At 45.7% G+C, this 22,430-nt stretch overlaps 2 protein-coding genes across 2 annotated transcripts in view; both read right to left on the reverse strand.

Annotated features, from left to right (window-relative positions):
* Positions 1–1,049: 1,049 nt before the first annotated feature.
* On the reverse strand, positions 1,050–13,383 carry LOC118786163 (protein phosphatase 1 regulatory subunit 1C-like). The gene is made up of 6 exons (XM_036541238.1): positions 13,182–13,383; positions 12,087–12,147; positions 6,266–6,303; positions 5,877–5,943; positions 2,327–2,488; positions 1,050–1,876 (listed from the first exon to the last, which is right to left on the reverse strand). The coding sequence occupies exons 1-6, from the start codon at positions 13,260–13,262 to the stop codon at positions 1,788–1,790; spliced, it is 498 nt and encodes a 165-aa protein (XP_036397131.1). The 5' UTR covers positions 13,263–13,383; the 3' UTR covers positions 1,050–1,787.
* A 3,822-nt stretch (positions 13,384–17,205) lies between these two features.
* Positions 17,206–22,430, reverse strand: part of LOC118785405 (protein ITPRID2-like) — a 30,662-nt gene continuing 25,437 nt past the window's right edge. Inside the window, exons 15-19 of the mRNA XM_036540019.1 lie at positions 21,918–22,062; positions 21,342–21,407; positions 19,765–20,202; positions 18,998–19,110; positions 17,206–18,255 (exon numbers count right to left, since the gene is read on the reverse strand). Coding sequence (XP_036395912.1) covers positions 19,003–19,110; positions 19,765–20,202; positions 21,342–21,407; positions 21,918–22,062 — 757 coding nt within the window. The 3' untranslated portion in view covers positions 17,206–18,255; positions 18,998–19,002. The remainder of the gene's footprint in view (positions 18,256–18,997; positions 19,111–19,764; positions 20,203–21,341; positions 21,408–21,917; positions 22,063–22,430) is intronic.

Consider the following 22,430-nt stretch of genomic DNA (forward strand, 5'->3'; position numbering starts at 1 on the left):
GAAAGGAACTGGCTGTTGTCCCATGGCCATTTTCTGCATTAGCTGCTTAGCTTAGCACACTGGGGAAGGCCCATTGTGTTTCAGAGGCTAGAATGATAAACTCTAGGGCCCATTGGCGAGAAGAGAATAAACACGAGGTAGCATTTGTTTGGACTAGTGCCTCTGTGGTGTTTGTGTGAGTGTGAGATAACCTGGACAAAACTGTTGGCTACAGGCTGGTGTCATGTTGAGTGGCAGAGCTATTTTTGCAAATAATCTGATATATATGAATTGTAAGTGTAAGTAAATTGGCATGTTTGCATGAGCATTTTTGTTATAGATTATAATACTTTGTAATTCAGAAGAGGCAGCTAAGATTGGAAACAGGCTCGGATAAATTTTCTCATTGTAACCAGCGCATAAAAAATAGTGCCAGGATGAATGAAAACCCTTTCATTTCAGATGGTTATAAAACACCTCATTTAGGAGCAGGTCTTTATAGCCACGTCTAATTGGCATGGACATCATAAGATTAGCTGTTTATAAAAAGGGTGTTTATGAAGTCATACTGCCCACAGTCCAGGCTTTTCAGTGGAGTGCAGGCAGAACAGAGAATAGGTTCATTCATCTTAGTTAATCTATTTTATTTGTTGTAAATACATCTACACACACACACACACACACACACACACACACACACACACACACACACACACACACTCACAAACTAGTGTAAAAACGGACTCTGGAGGGGCAAACATTTTTTTTAGGAAATATTAGTAAAACTAAGTCCAATATAAACTGAAGATACAGTATTTAAAGGCTCGGAGTATATACTAAAATAATTGGAAGTGCTTAGATGTGTATTACTGGTTTTTGCTTTTAACAGGGGTTTGAGAAACCCTGTCAAATCTATCAAAATTTTCTTTACACACCTGTGACTCACCCACAGGTGTCAAATCTCAGCCAATCAGAGCACTGTGCCCAAAAGGTGAACCTGCGTGGCAGAAGTATACGCAATACTCCCGTCACACCACTGCCATCTGCAAGATTGTGTGTTTAGTGTAGATGTTTGCATATTGGTCTCATATCTGTTTAAAAAAGTGTAGACAAAAATCTACAGGGGGTAGTCAGACATGATTAGGGTTAAGATTAGCTCCTGGGTTTTGCACTTGTCTGATCGGGGAGGCATAAACGTACCTTAACTGTAACCCGGTGCCCCTGGTCATCCACAGAAACGCGCTGTGCTGTGTCTTATTCCTGTTCCTTCAGTGCTGTGTTCTGTATTAAAAACATTTCCCACAGAAAGAAAACCCTCTACAAAATTCCTCACCTTCATTTATCAGAAATTCATTTATCAGGCTTTATTCAAAAAATATTTTTCCACATACACAGAGGGCATGAAAGAGGTTATCGAATAGAAAGGAATGTTTTTCTGGCCTTCAAAAATAAAGATATCATTTGTATCATGTCGTCAGGTAATTACTAAATGGATTTTCTCAGTATTGCTACAATAACTGTAAGCTGGTCGTCTTGTCTCATCACAATTTCAGATGATCAACAACAATGAAGTGCATGTACACTGTGAGAGTGAGAGAGAGTACGGTCAATGTCTGCCCTGGAAAGAAAGGAGAGGCTAATCAGAGCCTAACTGGCCTGCCATCGGACACTAAGATAAAGGATGCCAGCGTGGGCAGGAAGTAGTCAGACTGAGTTCCTTTGGCGGTAAAAAAAAACGTTTTTCCTCCATTCTTGCGTTTTGGTCACTGACGCAGAGGTTCTGGATGTGGGGGTGCTTTTGGACCCCTTTACTGGTTCCCATCTTCCTCCTGCTCGTTCAGGCCCTCCTCCTCCTCAGGAAAGGAGGACTCCCTCGCCATCTTAAGGAGCTTGCCCTCTGTTTGGGAGAGAGGCCTGCGTAAGGCTCGCATGCGAAGAGTAAGACACCTTCATCTGCTGTGACATCGGAGAATCGAAAGAACCCCCGCACTAAGCCGGCACACGTGCCTTCAGCTATAGAGAACGCTGCTGTGGTCGTCCAGCTGGCTAAGAATAGAATACTTGCTAAACAAACGAAACGCCCAATGAAGAGAATCAGACAAAAGTGACACGACACTTAAACTGAGTTTAAGTGCTTTAGCATCACATACAGCTGTTGGAAAGGAGAAGATTTGGTGATCTCGCTAAGTGGCTCATGGCTAGAGACTGTTGCCACAGGACTGCAATGTGACTGCGCTACATCCAGGCAGCTTTAAAAAGAAATCTGACCAGGGAGAGCACTGTCCCTGCAGGTCCAGTCTGGGTGGGCGCTGACGCTACGGGGTGCTGGGTGTCAGAGCGGCCCTACCTGGGGTGAACAGGTGCTGGTGCTGGTAGGGCGTGTCTTTGCGCCTGGGCGGGGTCCCTGACCACTCCTCTGTGGGCGTGTCTGGGTGCGGCTGTGAGTGTGAGCTGCGCTGGCCATCCCTCTCGTCCTGCGCAGATCTGGGGAGGAGAGCCTGATCCCTGCCTGTGGGAGGGACACACAGAGCCCTCGTCAGCTCACACTGCCTGCCAAGACAGCCCCACACCCTGAACCCCACCCCCCAGCGCAGATCTCAGACAGACAGCCTCCCCCCTGCCTGCGGGAGGGACACAGGAAGAGCCCTCATCACCTCACACTGCCTGCCAAGACAGCCCCACACCGCCCACCCAGAGAGCCTCACGCCCTGAAGCCCCTCCACCCCCCCCAATGTGGCTCTGAGGGAGAGAGGAGGAGCCCTCATCAGCTGAGCCTGCTCGCTGAGAGAGCCCCCACACCCTGAACCCTCTCCTCCAATCCCCGAACGCTTCCTCACCACGGCCGCCATTCCCTACGCGCCCACATCAAAGCTGTCAGAGGAAAGCCGGCCACTCCATTGACTGGCCTTTCATCTGTCTGAATGCCTCTCTCTGCGGTCTGAGGGAGCCTCTCCCTGCGTTTGTGAGGGTGATTATCATCTTATGCACAAGGAACAAAGGCATAACAGACAGCAACGTATTTTTTGTTAAAATCATAGACGTATGAAGTCTCACTAAATTAAGACCTACTGGCACTACTATGAGCTGCTTTATCACATTTAAAGCATCACGCTATGGCTGTATCGCTCCATTCTGTTGCATCCGCTTTATGGAATGCATTTGCGTTAGTTCAAAACATTCCAGGAAAGCAGAGCATGGAATTTAATAATAAAAAAATAATGTCTCTATGAATTCATCTACTGCAAAACATTTTCGAAAGAGTCTGTTTATTCAATTTGTTACGATTCCTTTCACAGAAAATCAACATTCCACATACAGATAAAATGAACAACAAAGCTGCTCTTTCGTGTTCCACTGAACATGTTACAAGTTTTTCCTTGCTGGAAAATGATAGCCACGTTTTGAAATTCTCCAGATACGTCAAAGTATTCTGCTGGAAAAGGCTGGGCCACAACAAGGGCAGCTACAACAAGACGCAGCCAGGACAGGCCTGGATACGCTAACCTATCGAGAGAGAGACGAGGGACTGGGAAGGTTTTCCTGTCGAGACTCCGGTGGCTCTCCTGTATAGATATCAATAAGCAGGGAAATGAATGGATAAATGAAAAACAATAAAACATAAGGATAAGAATGATAACAACAATGGAAAAAGAAGCAAAAGAGAGGCAGAGGATGCACATTAGTCATACCCAGAGTAAGATAAATCTTACCCCTTATGCCTGTCAACTTCACTGCCCAATGCTAACAGCTTACATTTGCTCCAGCTTCATAGATGTTTATCTGTTGTAATTAACTCACTAAATCCATCCATTATAACCTCTATATCGAGCACAGCAGTGTGCTGAGATGGTACCTAAACCACAGGACTCAGACTGGAAAGCAAGACTACCTTTGACAGGACTCAGACCATATTATAGCACACAGATTCACCAAGGGATCTGTGTTAAGCAGATGGTCTTATCCAGTTAACATCTGAGGAAACGGGATGAAAGCCAGTGGTCTCTAAGTGACTCTACATTATCTTGACTTAGAATGCTAAGGAACAAAGCGTGTTACTGTGTATGGTTCTTCCTTTTGTTTGAATGAAGGAGAGAAGCTGTAAGCCCACCCTCATCAGACAACATCTCCCTGAAGGAGGCCAGGCTGACCAGCCACACAATGGGCTAAACCAAGGCTGTCCGGGCAGGAGGTGATTAGGGATACTTAGGCAAGCCGAAACTCCCTCCTCTGATCAATAGCATGAGCTAATGTGCATTTAGTGCATCTATTCCAGGAAACGCTTCCTTCGTAAGTCAGTGATGTGGCCTTCACCAAAGCCCTCTCTAAGCTGTCTCTGTTAGCGGTGTACCCTGCTCTCGCTAGATGCGAGGCTGAAAATAACGCACACACACACGCACACACACACGCGCGCACACACATACGCGCACACACACACAAGGGTACCACCTCATGCAGCTTGTTAATTACCACAGCTATCTGCATTAATGCCCTCTCTCTGGCACCTTCCTGGAGACTTGCTAAGTAAATCACTTTCTGTGAATACTCTGTGCCACAGGAGACTTTAATCGCAAACAAAAAAGATGAGATAAAATTATCTACAGTAAATACCTATTGTGATGTTTTCTGAAAATGGTATGTCTGGATCTGGAGGAAGCTAACGCTAACTGTAATTCTGATATCCAACAGCAGTAATGCAAGAAAGGGTGTGTGTGTGTGAGTGTTAGTGTGTTTGTGTGTGAGTGCGCGCACGCGTGTGTGTGTCTGTATGTGTGTGTGAGAGAGGTAACTAATGGGACTTCAGTCATATTCTACACATCACTGTATATCATGCATCTCCCGTCAGGAGCTATTACCCTGTACTCTCCCTGCTGCAGGCACTGATAATCTCACTTCTGTATCTCAGCCCTGTCTCTGGCCCTAATGAGGCCAATACATCACCAGCACAAGGAGTCGTCATCCTCAGTGACTTCATGCCTTTTTCTGTCACATTCATAAACTTTGATCAGTAAGACTACATGGAAAATTACAATCCAGACTTAAAGGTACAGTACCATACAGTGGGACTTCAGCATCATTCTGTGGAACAATCATCCCCACACCTCTGACTGAAAACTCAGTCAAGTATTAACATGCTTAGCAGCTTATAATAAGGCAGTTATCCAAATGAAAGTCACAACAGACTCTCTACAGTCTTTCACAGTGTTTCACTCTCACCATCGCAGGTCTAAACTTGATTGTTTCTGATAACTTCCTAGCTGGAAATCGGTAAACTCTTGATTCATCTGGAAGTCTATCTCGTAATCACATGGAATCCAAAAGCAGGAAGCCTGTCATTGTATTACACCGTCGCAGGGAGCGTATCATTATTTTAGCATGAACCTCGGCCCCTCAGGGCAAACACAGACTCTCAGTCGATTCGTCCAGCGCTGTACTTAGTACAGTGTATGCTGTTTCCAGGGGAAATATGACAATATATTCAAGCTTCTTCTGTATTTTCCATTAAAAGTAATACGCTAAGAGACTCCATGAAGCCACTTATTCAAGACATATTAATAGCTATAAAACACAGCAACTGCAAACCACGAGAACACAGGCTCATATTCTCGTATCATGAGACCCCAGAAAAATGAATCCGCATTGGTTGAATAGCCTTTGTATTTTGCATTGTGTGCACTAACAAAGCAAGAGTGAGAAGCATGTTTTGAAACATACAGTGGTCTAACTATGAAAAGAAATATATTCATCAGGCAAAGATAAACAGTGACGATATGGACAATTGCAGTATCTCCTTTAATTTAGGTGTGTTGCTATGTTTCTCTGGCATGTACACTTCCTGTGAATGTTGGTTGTGACAGACAGCAGACAGAGAGATGCTCATGCAATGGCTGATGGGATACCTTTCATCACAGGAGGGGTGTAGACACTCTTCTTCCTCTGGGCAGGGGATACCTCTGCACTCTGGCCCTGGTAAAAGGGAATCGTGGGAAAAAAACATGGAAAAGGTCCAGTTTCATAAATGCTATTTCAAGAACGGAAACACCATGGTAATCAATGACAACTGCATCAGAAATGCCACCACATGAGACATAACTTCCCTTCTTATAAAATCAAAACGCCATCTGCTCATCTGTAGGGGGCCTTTCATATATTAGTGTACAGAAAAAAAAACACACAAACCAACAATCTGAAGCAGCTTTTCTAGACACAAGGCTTTGGTTTAGAGGAGTGCTCTGTCAGATAACAGATTTAACATAAATATAATGTTTGAAGGTGCCTTTTGTCTCACCTCTGCCTGGCTGCTAGTGTTCCGTCGGTCTTCTGATCCTGGGAAAGCAGAAGGTAATTACAGGAGTCATTATCGGCCATCTGACCTATTACTGCCAACTCAATCAATCTCCAACCAATCATCTTCTGTCAAAAGTGTCCCAAACAAACCAGTATTTTACACTAAATTAAACAAAGAAAAAAGAAGAGGTTAGTTTTGCAGTAGCTAATCATGAGGTATTCATAAGAAAGACCATTGTTACAGAGTAAGTTAACAATAGGAAGAAAGCTTTACTTTTAAATCAGCTAAGGTGATGCATGCTGACACTCGATCACTGAGGGAATTTGTGTCGAGAATGAGTCCTGGCTGGTGTGAATAATGGTCAGCGTCTGATAGTTTACGACCCCACGGTCCTTTAGACAGACCCCATCTGACTTATTGGCTCAATTACCCATCCATGCTGACCTGTTCTGAATTGAAATTGATCATCTCACTCAGCGGTGTATGATCGATCTGGGCCAGCAGGGAAATGACCACAGGTCACAGTACAATGAAGCCTGACTGTGGATTGGAGCCCTTCCAATCTGTTACCGACTCTAGTGGCAGTGTAGCATAGCGGTATGGAGCAGGGCTCATAACCACAAGGTTGCTGGTTCAATTCCCTGCTGGGGCACTGCTGCTGTACCCTTGGGCAAGGTACTCAACCCAGACGTGCCTCTGTAAATATCCAGCTGTATAAATGGATAACGTAAAAACTGTAACCTATGTAAGTTGCTCTGGATAAGACCATCTGCTAAAAGATAATAACGTAATGTACTCTAGATAGGAACAACTGACATGTTAGCATAACCACTTCACCAAAAAAGTCATCTAAAAATGCAAACCCATCACATGTTTACAGATGAGACACTTTGGAAATGGATTATTTGAGTAGTTATGGGTTACTGATAAAGGCTGTAGGTTCCATATTTCTTTGTGGTTAATTCATTAAAAGCCAGCTTGTTTAGCATTTTCACATATCGGTAGCCTCAGAGTGACAGCTTCATGCAGAAAAACATGGCATCAAATCAAATCAAGCATAAAGTGTGCCTTGTTCTACATGTTGATATCCCAGTGTTCACGGCCCCAGCACTTCAGAGAAAGACTGCTTTATTTTAGCCTTATTAGCCTTATTAATAACAGGCATGACGCACATGCATACCATGCTGAGACATTTCTCGTTACAGGATTGAGTTTGTTCTCTGCTAATATTAAATAATTCTCACTTACGAGTACACCCCAGAGTCAGAATTTCCTTCATAAAGGGTAGAACCTTTAATGTTCTTTCATAACAAACAAATAAAAATTTTACAAATGACGGCTAAAAAACTATTTAAGAAGTGCTTGTGATTGCACAAATTTGAACACTGGGAGAATATCATATTCATAATTGCATCGTGTAGAGGGAAAATTAGAAGCATATGGAGGCACCATATATGCAGCATATGGAAACACTTCAGGAAGAAAGCAAACACAGAGAGCAAGTTGTGAAAGAGAAGCTAGTGTAAATGACAGAGCTGCTTAACGGTAAAACAAACAGAAAATGTGGCCCAGGAATCAGAGGAAAAGAAATTAAGGATTAAAAAAAAGAGGACAGTTGGTATCGGCCATTGTCCAGCAATCTCCTGCGTGGGCAGGTAACATGCGGGGAGTCTGTGTACTCAGGCTCCATGACGTAATGCAGTGAGGAACTGTGGCCAGGAAAAAGCCTTGTGCTGATCCCAGACCTGCATAAAGTGCCTGGAAGAACGCCCTTGCCTTCCTTTACAAGAGCACTGCTGATGCAGAGGAACTCTCACATCACAGCAGTCCAGGGAAAACACTCGCTTACGGCTTCATTCACAGTCTTTATTGGAGGGGAGACTTTATGAGCTGACGGCTAAAAAACATATTACTTTTAATAAACCGTAGCGGCCCTAAGAGTTAATTTTATTAGCTCCCCAATCCCACCCCCCCTACTCCCCACGCCCCTCAAAATGTCATTCACAAAGAGCACTGTGTTCATACAGAACCCACTGGAAGTTAAACGCAAATGATTACAAATGTAGATATAAAACTAGGCACAGGGGACATACACCTATGGACACACGTCAAATCGCAAAGCCCAAGCACTCCACTAGAGCAGTAAATAATAAGTAGCTGAATAGGTAGCTGGTGTGATGTTGTACAGTAATGAAACTGTCCTAATACCAGGTTAATGCTTCAGAGAGTGGGTGAAGCCAAGGTGATGTCCTATATCTGCACACTGCTGAAACTTGCTAGTCAGGTATACCCTAGATGCTGGATCCATATATATTTTCTTTCTTGTACTCAGATGAGATCATGTATTTTTAAGCAAAGAAATAACAACAGAAGAATTATTAGCTAATAACACTACATTTACTATTAACATTTCAATCCCAGAGTTAAACCCCCTCAGTTAAATGCAGTTTTGATCAATTCAGTAATAATGACTGATGCGAATTGTGGTTTCTATTTATCATAAATGATCATATATAATTCATTGAGCATATTGTCTATGTAGCCAATATGTCTGTTGTGAATGTCAAGTATGAGACAGACATAAATCATTCAAAATGAATTTTTTGATACAACATGAGACTATAACACATAAGCCAAACAGTCATGTATTCTGACACCGTTTGTCCTTACAAAAGCAGCTAATAAGGACATACTGGGGTTAAACTGACGTGGTGCAGAAGATAGTGCAGTAGGTGACGCAAAAAACATAAACCAGTGTTCATTTCAACCTCGACGAGAGTGACAATGGTAAAGAAGCCTCTTTTGTTATAAGAGAAGGCAGTGAATTACATGTGAATAACACTTGACCCCTGAGCTTCGGAGCGTCGCTGTGTGAAAGAATGAATGTGGGAATCTGATTAGAGAGAAGTGGCAGCTTGACAAAGAGCCGCTTGTTATTAGCGGAACGTTCTGAAGAACAGTCCCGCAGACCGCTGACTGTGGGTCTCCAGAGAGAGCCGAGAGGAATGAGGGTCTGGGATCAGTCTGTACGCAGGCTCCCGAGCCCCTGCACACTGCCCCACTGCGCACAGCGTGCACCCAGATCAGCTGCGAGCCCGGTGCTCTGAAAATGAGCGCTGGCTGTTTCACAGGCTTTAACACCCTTTATGCAAGTGCATTAATGCAAATCTCCAAAAACAAAACTAGCATCAAAACATGACAACAATCACCATGAAGTATTAAAACCATCCATAGGAGTGCCGTGACAGGACACTGGCATAATTACTCTGCAGCGGAAAGCAGACAATCACAGTACATAAAACACACACACACTCAGCAAATCAGGTGAAATATATAAAACTTGGACAACTTCCCTTGTACATGTTGCTAGGCTTACTAATTCTGAACATGCTGTGAGTACCACCCTTAGATCTGCGCACGATACTTTGCCATGGAGACAAGAACATGAGCAAGGACGCTGCCCAGCAGTGACCGGGACAACACGTTCCATCCAGCGGAGGAGTGACATCATCGTTGTTCATCTGTCTCCCCCCCTCCCCTGCCACACACATACACACACACACACACACAGGCACACGCGCACACACACACGCACACACACACAGGATAAGTGCTTCTGCTAAATTCCAATGTAATGTAATGTGTGCTTGGTGAGTGAATGGTGTGGTTAGCAAGATATAGAAGCCGAACAGGAGGTATCTGATGAGGACGGTTGAGCTGTGGACCCCTTGACCTTGCTGGCAGTCACATGGTCACATAATTACATGGTCAAGGTCACTGTGAGTCTCAACTTTGCCGAGGATGTGATTGAACCCCAGATAAGTGTGAACATACCCCACTGAACAAAGGCACTGAGACCTCTTGTTGGACACTGATCTGGAAATTGCCTTCTCATTGGGGATTCTGCAGGAGATATATCATGGACAGGCTGTCTTGTTTGTCAGTGAGTGTAGCCTGTATGTTAGGAACACTCAGTGTTAGTGTTAATCAGTGAGTGTAGCCTGTATGTTAGGAACACTCAGTGTTAGTGTTAATCAGTGAGTGTAGCCTGTATGTTAGGAACACTCAGTGTTAGTGTTAATCAGTGAGTGTAGCCTGTATGTTAGGAACACTCAGTGTTAGTGTTAATCAGTGAGTGTAGCCTGTATTTTAGGTACACTCAGTGTTAGTGTTAGTGAGTGTAACCTGTATGACTCAGACACAGCACCTCATCTCTATCTGAGATTTCATACACTGCCTGAGGACTGGCATCCTGATACTAAAACAAAATGTTGTGAAGCTGGCATGAGGCCCTCCTTACCTTTCAGAAATGTGCAGAACATTTCAGGGAGAAACTAAAAAATAATGCTACAAACAACAAAATGGGCTGACACTGTTACCTAAATACAATTTCAGTTATTAACTGAAATGACATTGTTAGTACCCTTTTCGTGATTAATGTAAAATGCTGAAAACAAAGGAATAAAAAAAAAAAAAAAAAGGGTTGTTGTGTTTTTACTGAACTGATTTCCAGTACTGGAGGAGGGGAATAGGGATTGATTGCAATGATGAGGGCATTGAGGATTCGGCTTCTGTTTTAGCCCTGAAACGCGCTGACACGCGTCTTGAATTAAAACTCATTTGACCGATCTGTGATAAAAGATCACTGAAAACTTACTTAAAATGATCACTTATAATGATCACTTTGCTGTGACTGCTTTGGCACCTCTTATGTGTAATTATTTATGTGTTTAAGCTTTGCTTAGGGTATGCATTAGCATGTATTTCCTCTGTCATATAGGTTGCGTTGATCCGGGAATGCTTTTGCGATCTCAGCACTGTGATTGGCATTGACACTGTTGCTCATTCAGCTGAAAGGATACACTTCTGTTCTCTTGTGCTGGAAGTCACTCTGATAAGAGCATCTGATAAATGAAAGTAATGTAACGTACATAAATATAATCTTCTGAACATGACAGCAGTACCATTTACTTCCTCTATAATGTTCAGGCTCATGTTCCTCTCAGCCTGTAGAAACTCTTTATGACACGCCCTGTTCGCCCCTTAATGCAGACCCTGAAGGCTCTGCCTTCTCAATCGCGGGGAACTTTCACACTGAGTAACTGCAATCAGGTCACTCAAATCCTCTCCCCGAGGGAGGAACTGGCTGCTCTTTCTCTTCTTCAAAGAGTGATGTCATCTAAAAGCCTGCAGTCATCCTACACTAACTGCATAAACCAGCACACATACACCAGTGACTGTGCACGCCAGATTCTGATGCAGCTTTAGAACCTACCGAAGTGCTGCACTACACGGCCGCGATGCTGGGCTGTGATTGGTGGTGAATGTCGGTTCTTTGTGATGAAGGCGGTGTGAGAGGGCAGGAAGTGGACGTGCCTGTGGTTGCGCTGACCCTGCAGAGAGGACTCTGCTGTGTCTGTACTACGCTTTCGGCTCCATATGCCGACGCCACGGGGTGGGGATGAGGGAGGGGGGTGTTTCTGACGCGGGCCTGCTGTCACGCACGACATGTTACGCCGCTGAAACTCAAGGTTAGATTTCAGATCCGAAACTGTTCTCCCGTTCCCTCAACGTCCTCCCTTTTCAGACAAACATTTCCCCGCTATCTCTTACTTCTAACAGGAAGAAGACAGCAGGAGCAGGGAGAGCCGTCTGTTTTCACGCCTGTCTGCCCTCTCATCCTTGGCGGTTATCGGACCAGAGAGGAGGTTACTGTGTGAGAGCCAGTGGAGTGACGGCCTGGTTGGTAACCTGAGCACATCCGGTCACGGCACTGTACCGCATCGCAATCCCCCCCAACCCCCCCATCACTGAGGCTCACCTGCGGCTGACGGGTCCTTGTAGATGACCAGCGTGGCTGGTGTAGGTCTCCTCTTGCGGATCTGTGGGAGACAAGGGGAGGGAGTGAGGGTGTGGGCTCGGCTCGACCAATCACCCGCCCCGCCGGGCCATCCTCACATCTACAGTGTGCTTCATGGGGCTTCAGCACAGAATATCACTGCTATTGGCCACCGGCAGCCGTGGCAGACCTGCCATTTAATCTCTGAATTTTCAGGTCAACACCACATTTTTACATGAGCTATTCTGACACCAGACACCAGACCCTGCTTTAACACCCCCCCGCCCCGCCGCTCCCCCACCCCCTGGCCAGATTGATAACCACTTAAAATGATGAATTTGATACACTGGGTCCTCATTACTTCTTTATTTTAGCTCGCCTAGTAATGAGCGAGCCGTATGGGAGATTTTGTTCGACAGCCGCTTCAGGTGAGGCTAGGCTTTATACTGCAATAACAGCAATGCCAAAAACAAACTCAGTCCCCGCTGGGTCTCTGGCGGTCACTGTGTCCAGTAGAACTCACCCACAATCCCATGCTGGGTGAGTCAAGCCTGTTTCACACACTCCTCTTTCTCCCCCTAAGGCTAGATTTCAATACACGGCGGTACGCTTTTGTAAAATTCACCACTTTGACCTACCCTGGTCATTGAAAATGCCTCATCTCAATCCAATGCATATTCCTGATGGATATGGTAATTATGTGAAAGTAAATGCATTGGGCATTTAGAAAGAAAGGACGAAAATGTGTTCAAGATAATTAATGCGCCAGACAATAAAATGATACAATTTTCCTCAGGCACTGCGTTCCTTACAACACTTTGTTCCAAATTACTGTTTGTAAGAGAAGTGGCGACTCAGACAGTTTAAACTCACAGCACAGACTCTAAGCCCTTTCAGTCCAATCTCAGTCCAGAATAATCACAATTCCCCTGTCCGCCATCAACACTACACAAAAACAAGTATGTGCAACTAAGGCACAGCGAGCACACATTATCACCAGCTCAAATGCAGGAGGATAACCCTCCAGCAGCCCCACACTACAGCCCTCTCCCCCCACACACAGCCGGGTCCACTCACATGTTCCGCTGCCTGCGGGTCCAGCTGGCTCTGGAAAAGAGGCACGGAGAACTGGATCTTCTTTGGGCTGTTGGGCTCCATGGTGTGAGCAGACGGAGAGAGAGGGAGAGAGAGAGAGAGAGGGAGAGAGAGAGAGAGAGGGACGAGTGCTGACGCACAGAGACACTCCGCGGCTGCAGTCTGCACTGCTGCCCCTCCTCGGGAACCCTATCACTGCTCTCCCTCCCGGACAGCCCGCCTTCCAGCAACCCAGTCAGAGAGAGAGAGGACGGGCCCCGCCGCACTGCCCCTGACTCCCAGCGTCCCCCCGTGTCCCGCGGTCCGAAACGCGCTCGCTGGCCTCAGACTGGCCCGCTTCCCCAGGACCGGCACAAACAAGGCTCCTCGGCGTCTGATTTTAGCAACCCGCTGAAAAGTGCAACATAACCCCCCTTCGGGACCGGCTGATGTTCTCTTAATTATTAATGAGCCCAGTTCAGGAAGCCGCGGCTTTTTTTCCTGCCCTCCACTGGCCGCTGTAGGCTTCCCTTTCAGAGGTGCGTGCACCTTGATGGAAGAGAACTGACTTTATAATTTGTAACATACTTAATCATACAGGGACATCATTTACTGAGCTATTGATGAATGTAAAATTTCTGAGATGACAGAAATTAATTCTATATTTTAGCTGCTATCCTCAGTTTTATTGTTAGGATGGCATATCTAATTATGGTCGTTAACTGGACATCAACAAACTTACCATCCACCTTAATGATGAAAAGAAACTGAAGGAAAGTTATCTTAAATGCTCAGGACTCAATTCAATTCAGAAAGGAGAGCTGCTGCCTTAACCTTGTGAAAGCTTGTAATGTAATTACTTATCAAGGAAGAGGAAATGAGAAACAGTGAAACATTCAGGAACACACTTTCCACCAGCTTTCACTGGCTGAAGTGCATTTAGACTGAAGACTTTATGCAAAAATATCCTGTTGTTTGTAGTGGAGAGGAAAAACTCACAACGTAATTTACTGCATGTACATTATTCTTAAAATCCACCATGGATTCAAAATGAGTCTTGAATAATTATTATATAAATAAATTACTGAATTTGAATGTAATAATAAATAAAACATTTTTGGTGCAGACAAAATGAGACATAAGTTTGTTTTGGATGCATCTGCTTCAACACAGGCAGAGAAGAGCAATGTTCTCAGCCAATGCATGGATACAGCACAACAGTCACATTTTGTATCTTCATATGATATGCTTATTAGCTTCCACTCCACGAGATGATTATTAGATGCACTTTGTAAATCGCTCTGGATGAGAGCGTCTGTTCAATGGCAATAATTTAACGCAATAATGTAATGAACATGGATCAAAACTTCTTTGTTCCCAAAATCATCTGCCACAAACATGTCCCCCCTGCTTTACCCACTGCTGATTTTCCTGGCACGTCACACAGTTAATGACCTCACGCTGGGACCCCAACAGACAGTTTTGTAATGGCCCCATTTAAGCAATCAAACTGACGCAACCTGTGGCTTTTTAATGATCTGATACTCCAAATACATTAACAAGATCAAACCATTTCAAAATACCAGACCGCATGACAAAATACATACAGCATATGGCACCATCAGCATATATTATTTTGTTATTGTTATGTATGCATTTGGCAGATGCTTGTACTGGGAGCAGCACATTAGGTTAATATTCCTCTATAGTTTAAATACATATCACATGAGGGACAACAATAAGCCCATAATGTCCCAGTCAGATTTACAGCATTTAGAGTACACCAAGTGGCAAAAATGCTCAGATAAAAACAATAAACGTTTCTCATTAAGACAAATATACCTCCCTCGTACTAAAGCGAAAGTTGTGTCTACCAGCTACGAAAACAACATGACCTTAAATCAGTGTGTTCACATGGTGCCACAAAATGATCCATACACACTATATCAAAATTCACTTGGCCAAAGCAACACGGAATGGTATTTTTCCGTAGGACAGCCCAATTGTGTGCTTAGTTTGCTACTCTTGCTCGGTAGCTTTAAACTAGCCTCTGTACATTGGAACATGTGTCTCTGTAGCTGAGTATTCATTAGCCTGCTGGCTAGCAGTCCTAAATTTACCAAGCTACTCTGGTTTTCTTCATCTAGTTCATCATGCTCTGTTGCGTAGTCTGTATTTCCACGTCTACCGACAGATGGTGACGGGATTAATCAACTAACCCTTGGAGCTGCAAGGCACAAAGTCAAAGAAATGTTAAAGGATAAAACGGAGCTGAGGGAACCAAACAGAGAAACACATTTCAGACTTTTCAGTTTCTTCGATTTAACCTTATGGTCATTTGAAAAATATGGATGAATATTCATCATATACAAATGTGAATTATTTGCCTCACACTTTTTAGAGACATTTGTACTTAGTCATACACTGGCTGTGGATATAACCCTTAGACAAGCAGAACCCGTAGATAAATAAAATGCATTTGGAAACTTTGCTTGTCCTAGTTTCACCCTGTTTTCTTAAATTCTAAACAAACACATGATGATCCAGACCCACATAAGAAGCTAGCTGACCTTAAACCATTTAGTCTGATGAATACCACAAGCTAGTTAGTTAGCTAAATAGTCTAGTAATGCAATTTACCTAATAAAGTGATTAGGGGCAGGAAGACCAGCTAACTAAGTTGCAGTAGCATGAGGTAGTACAAGCACCTGGATCAGGAGCTGTGTAGAGTAGCCAATGCTAAATAGACATTACCTGTGTAACTTATCAAGCCATGCTTGTTCACTAATGTTCACAAATAGTCAACATAAAGTATAAATGCTAATCTCTGGACTGAAAGTTATAGCTACTCAAGTGAAAAAGAATACTTTGCAAACAGTTCTGCTAATCATCACTAGCCCAGAGCTCGGAAAGCTCATTCTTGGGCCTCTCTGCTATCAATGGTACCATTGTACAGGGAATGACATCATCTCATATCCCAAACACACCTGGGCAACGCCAAATGCCATGGTGAGAACTGACATGGATACAAAAGTTGTCCAAATATGGAGAGTACCACAGATCCTTGCTGTAGGGAGGGGCCACAGCGTATCAAAGAAAAATGGGCTCCTTATTTGGGCTGCAGTTGAGGATGTCATAATACCTGAAACTGTCAGCACTGGGGCACACAATCAGGGGTCAGCACATCAGGGGTGAACTGCTTGATCAGTTACCAAAACTTGCCGACTTGTTACTCCTGCCAAACCCTCACCTTTTGTCCACTTGGTTTAAACCATCTTGAAGCAACAATTGACTGGCAGCAGTGGTAAACATAGCCGATAGCTTCAGATATTATTCATCCTATTCTTCATGTGCACAAAGGAACTTTGTACTAACTAAATTTTGCTTTCATTTGCATGATGTTCTAGAGTCCCACAGCGACAGACATGGATTCCCCTTCAGGACTGTCTTTCTGTATGTGAGACCTTAAAGAAGACAGCATTACCTGGCCTGCAGCAGTGAGACCTCCCTTATGAACTTTCGTCTCAATTCTTTCGATCCCCCCCCCCCCCCCCAACACACACACACACACACACACACACACACACACCCTCCTTTCTCTGCAGTGTACATGAACTACCCCAGAGTCACCAGAACACAAGCATCCCATTGGTGTGCAAAAGCCTACCGCAAAACTTTACCCACAATCCCCTTTTCACACCCAGATTGTGCCCGTTTCCATAGGAGTGAATTGCTGCATAGGATGTATGATATACCTGTTGCATTAAACGTGAGTGGTCGTATTTTTCTGTGCTGGACATTTCATAAAGCATAGCTCGTGTCATTGACAAGGTGCAACATGCATGACTGAGAAACATGTGATCATTACCAGTGGTTTCAAGTGAGAAAAACAGAATTTAAGATCTTCTAAGTTATCACAGTTCTGCTGACACTATAATGTGCTGATCTGTATCTTGTCCTCTGCATATTCCAAACACACAAACACGTCGTTAGTGTATTAAAAATAAATAAATCTTTATTAATCTTTTACGTTAGAGATATTCCCTCATGCATCCCAGGTGACCAAGGTAAACAATCCCTTTCCAACGCTATCCATTTTCAGATGTGGACAGAAGTTAAAACAAATTAGTATTACAAATCATTTCAAAGTAGTTAAAATTACCATCTTTAAGGAAAAATCCCTATGTTTCTGTTTAGGTTTGTGAACAGCAGGGCAACTCGAACATTAACCCTAAATGTGTTTATGAGTCCTTTGTGGTGCTAACATTTGAAATACATGCATTTCAAATGAACACGTACAACACAAAGTATCTACTATAAAGAAACACAATGCATCACATGTAAAGGGTAAGACACCAGGACAGCTCAACCCGATCAGCTCTCGAGATTACATTCAACTCTCCTAAAACACACACCCACCCACACACACACACACACACTCACATTTTAGTAACATTAGTGCCTGGAAAATACATGTAGGAATGTGACTTTTTCAGACTGCATTTTTCATAAGTGCTACAGTTTCTGACCAAAAAGACACACTATGAAAAAACAAACGTGTCTTTTAAAGTGACACACCTGAAAACAGTAGTTAACAGCCATTTCAAGTTAAGGGTGAAATGTATTGCACAGCTAGTTCCTCACAGAGGCTGGGGTTGGCAGAGGGCACAGTTTCGGCACACACACAACCTCCATGCCTTCCCCATCTACCAGGCCCAGCCTTCCCACTCGAGGTGACCTTCGACCTCGCAGACACACTCTCAAACCCACATCACTTACTAACAGCCAACCTGTGGACACACACCACAGACACACACCGTAGACAACCGCAACAGTCACGGTCTTCAGAGGCCTAACTCTCTGAGCTGAAGAGCACGTTAATCTCACAGTCAGTGTTGAAACCGGAGGGCTGGGAGCAGTGTGGTTTAAGCAGCATGAAACTCCGTAGGTGGGTAGTGTGCTACATCCTGGGACTGCTAACATAAGGCATCCCTGCACACACACTACATAGGGAGTGGGCTCTTCTCAGTGCAAGACTTTGCCAGTGTTCAGAGTGGTTCAGAGTCCTCTTCATCCGCTATGAAAAGAAAAGGAAAAAAAAAACAGCACAATCTCAGAGTCACAGAGTCTCAGAATCACAGAGTTCAAGTTTGTGCTGGAACAAAAGGAAAATGATGACTTCAACATTACTGCTGACACAGAAGAGGGCTGAGAAACTCCATTTCCTCAGGGCTGGATACCTGCAGGTCTTAGAGCTGGCTTTCAATCTGCTACACGCTTCCAAGTGGGACTACAGGTGTTCCCAGGCCTATGGGCCGTCAGGAATAATGAGGCAAAGTCAGGGGTGTGAATGTGAGCAGCAGGGATCACAGAATCCCTGAGGGAGTACCTATTGCTTTTCTTGTTATATATCCTTGTTTTTATTTGGGCACATGGACCTACTGCCACGAGAAAGAAGAACGTTTCATCTCGTTGACAAAAGCACTTAGTTTCTGAATGAGACTCAGTTTCTCAGCAGAATCGGCACTGAAGTTGTTCGCAATTTCTCCCAACTGCTCCCCTGAGCTTTCACAAAAGATCAAAAGAAAAGGTGTGCTTTTAAAAGTGTTTTTTTTTTTTTTGGCCAAGGACTGTGAACCTCTATTTTCTTATTGTAATCCTTCTGTTCCCACATTTCCCTGCTGTCTTATACAGACGGGACATGCTGAACTCTCAGACTGAACGTGGCCACCATGGGAACGGGAGGAATGCCCCCCCAACATACATGCAATTATTTCTCAGTGTGACATGTCTCTGGTGTCAGTGGAACATTTCGTTACCATGCTCAGGAGGTGGTCCCTCTGGTTACCGTGGGCGATTTCCGTGGCGACGCGGCAACCAAGAGCTCGTTGACTATCTCCTGGCGGATCTCCTCAGCGATGCTCTCTTTGATCTGAGAGAGAGGCAGAGAGGCGCAGGTCAGCGGGGGGGTTGGGGGGACACAATGGCCTGTTACGGGCCCAGACCCGGTTCGCGCTCCGAGAGAATGGAACGGTGGCAGGAACCGCCTGTACCGTGAGACACCCGGCGGTGAGCGCACACTGCACCCTAACGGAACATCCCGTACCAAACCCGACCCGAGGCCCCTCCAAACCATGACATCACTCCATAAAGCCGGGAGACAGCCGCTGCTAAAGGCCTGCAGAGCCAGGAGTTTCACAGTTTCCTCTCTGCGTTTCAGAGGTGTGCGGACACTTGTAGCCAAGCTCTTAAACCGGCCTGATGAAAGCAGTTTCACCAGGAGTTCTGTCAATAGCCACGCAGTAATCACATCAATCATCCTAATGAAGAACAAGAACCTGCCAGGGACACAATAAAAGGTTCTTGGCAACAAAACAGCCTTCTGCAACAGAACAGCCTTCTGTACTTCATATGAAATGTAATTAAGGCAGGGAAAAACTGCGGAGAATCCTTCTGCAATGAGGGTATTTAATTTGATAATGGTCATACAGAAAGTGTCTGTGAGCAGTAGCACTGAAACATTGTGTAAAAGTGATACGTTATCAGCAGAGAAAACAATGGCCTTCCTCCTCAGATAGCCCCTCACCTCCTTGATAAGCTGTTGAAGGTAAAGGTTGTCTGCCGGCTGCCTCTCTCTCTCCTCCTGTGGGTGGAGGCTCTGGGCTCCTCCTCTGGCTTCCTCCTGCAGGCCCGGGCTCTCGGCTCCTCCTCTTCCTCTTCCTCCTCCTCCTGCTCCCTCCTGCAGGGTGCGGTTCCCCCCTGCTGGCCCTCCTGTCGGTGGTGGGTCAGGTCTCTCTGCCGGAGCCCGAGGTGGTGGGGTCGGGGTGAGGCAGACGGAGGTCCGGTACACGCCTACCCTCTGCTGGGAGGTGCGCTCAAGTGCCAGGCCTGCGTTTCGGCTGGGCCTCACGGGGCTGGTGGTCCCGGACGAGGAGGCAGACCCCAGGCAGGGGGCGCTGTTTCCTCTGGCCTCATACCCCAGCTCTGCCTGGAGGCTGAGCTGCTCCCTCAGGAGCTCCGACACCTGATGACACATCACATCACATCACATCACATCACATCACATCACATCCCATCCCATCACATCACATCACATCACATCACATCACATCACATCACATCACATCACATCACTTCGTATCACATCACATCACATCACATCGCATTAAGCAGTTGCTGGTATCCAGAGCATCTTCCAGCACAATAGAACAGAAGTGTATCCATTCAAGGTGAATGAGCAACAGTGTCAGACCAGGCTAACAGCACTCCCAGGCCAGTGAGTGTGAGCAAAACACCATTAAAACCCTGAGAGAGAGATCTGTTACAGGAGAAGAGAGATCTGTCACAGAGGGAGAGAGATCTGTCACGGGGGGAGAGAGATCTGTCACGGGGGGAGAGAGATCTGTCACAGGGGGGAGAGGGATCTGTCACAGGGGGGAGAGGGATCTGTCACAGGGGGGAGAGGGATCTGTCACAGGGGGGAGAGGGATCTGTCACAGGGGGGAGAGGGATCTGTTACAGGGGGGAGAGGGATCTGTCACAGGGGGGGAGAGGGATCTGTCACAGGAGAAGAGAGATCTGTCACGGGGAGGAGAGAGATCTGTCACGGGGAGGAGAGGGATCTGTCACAGGGGGGGAGAGGGATCTGTCACAGGGAGGAGAGGGATCTGTCACAGGGGGGAGAGGGATCTGTTACAGGGGGGAGAGGGATCTGTTACAGGGGGGAGAGGGATCTGTTACAGGGGGGAGAGGGATCTGTTACAGGGGGGAGAGGGATCTGTCACAGGGGGGGAGAGGGATCTGTCACAGGAGAAGAGAGATCTGTCACGGGGAGGAGAGAGATCTGTCACGGGGAGGAGAGGGATCTGTCACAGGGGGGAGAGAGATCTGTCACGGGGAGGAGAGAGATCTGTCACGGGGAGGAGAGAGATCTGTCACAGGGGGGAGAGAGTTCTGTCACGGGGGGGAGAGGGATCTGTCACGGGGAGGAGAGGGATCTGTCACAGGGGGGAGAGAGATCTGTCACGGGGAGGAGAGAGATCTGTCACGGGGAGGAGAGAGATCTGTCACAGGGGGGAGAGAGATCTGTCACGGGGGGGGAGAGGGATCTGTCACGGGGGGGAGAGGGATCTGTCACAGGAGGACAGGGCAGGAGACACTCACCGGCTCCACTATGTTCACAGGAGAGCCGCCGTACAGGCTGTCCATGCTGTGGCCTCTGCGGATGCCCTGCAACAGTGACTGGGGGTTACGAAGAGCCAAACACTCACCACACAGACTGCGAGAGGCACCGTTTACCCAGGCTTCTGACTAAATGACAGAACGAACTGAACTGAATGACTCAATCGAGTTTTCAACCAACCGAAATGTCAAACCCCTCCAAATCACGCATGGACATTATAACAACCTACTTTACCAAACTACTGTATATGTTATTACTATGTGAAAACAATGAATGCTAATACTGAAAATATTTAATGTATAAACATTCCTCCACAAGAGCATAAAGAGTGTAAATCAACTCCTGGCATTGCTGTGATGTAAACTAAGATGTATCCATTTCCGGTAACCATGTAGTCAACACTCTACAATTTTTCAACACATTGTGTCATGCAGAAAACTGCAGTGATTAAACATCACCACTGTTAAATATGAAAATGTATGTTAGCCTTTCAGCCCAAGGAACCAAAGTGACACGGATTTAAAAACGTAAAAAGCGCTGCTGTTGCGGAGACTGACCATGAGGTGGCGATAGAGGCTGGCCTGGGAGGAGCTGCGCAGCTGCTCGTCCAGGAAGAGCAGACGGTCCTCCAGCTGCAGCTCCAGCTCCTGCAGCTCCTGCCTCACCTGACTGCGCAGCTGCTGCAGCTGCTCAGCGTCTTGCCTGATACACAGACGCAGACGCACAATCAGGACACCGGTCAAAGCCACAGAGTTACACACGCAGACACGCGCACACGCGCACGCACGCGTACACACACACACACACACACACACACACACACACACACACACACACACACACACACACACAAACGCGCACGGTAATGCACTGCATGTCTGAGGGAACGCACGGTCACATTACATTACATTACATTACTGTCATTGACCAGCTGTTCTTATCCAGAGCGACCTACACAGTGCATCTAATAAAACAGCACGAAAAGTTGCACGAAAGTGGACCACCAAAATGCGACAGGAGTTAAACCAAAGAGAAAGAACCCAGATGTAACACTGCATGTGTGTTCAGCC

This window comes from Megalops cyprinoides, chromosome 11, assembly GCF_013368585.1.
Source record: "Megalops cyprinoides isolate fMegCyp1 chromosome 11, fMegCyp1.pri, whole genome shotgun sequence".
NCBI lineage: Eukaryota > Metazoa > Chordata > Actinopteri > Elopiformes > Megalopidae > Megalops > Megalops cyprinoides.

Excerpts from the sequence above, each read along its gene's own strand:
- LOC118786163 (XM_036541238.1), bottom strand. The coding sequence starts at position 13,262 with ATGGAGCCCAACAGCCCAAAGAAGATCCAGTTCTCCGTGCCTCTTTTC. Across the intron at positions 6,304-12,086 it reads CAAGGACCCGTCAGCCGCAG|GATCAGAAGACCGACGGAAC; the intron begins GTGAGCCTCAGT and ends CTGCTTTCCCAG. Across the intron at positions 5,944-6,265 it reads ACACTAGCAGCCAGGCAGAG|GGCCAGAGTGCAGAGGTATC; the intron begins GTGAGACAAAAG and ends CCCTTTTACCAG.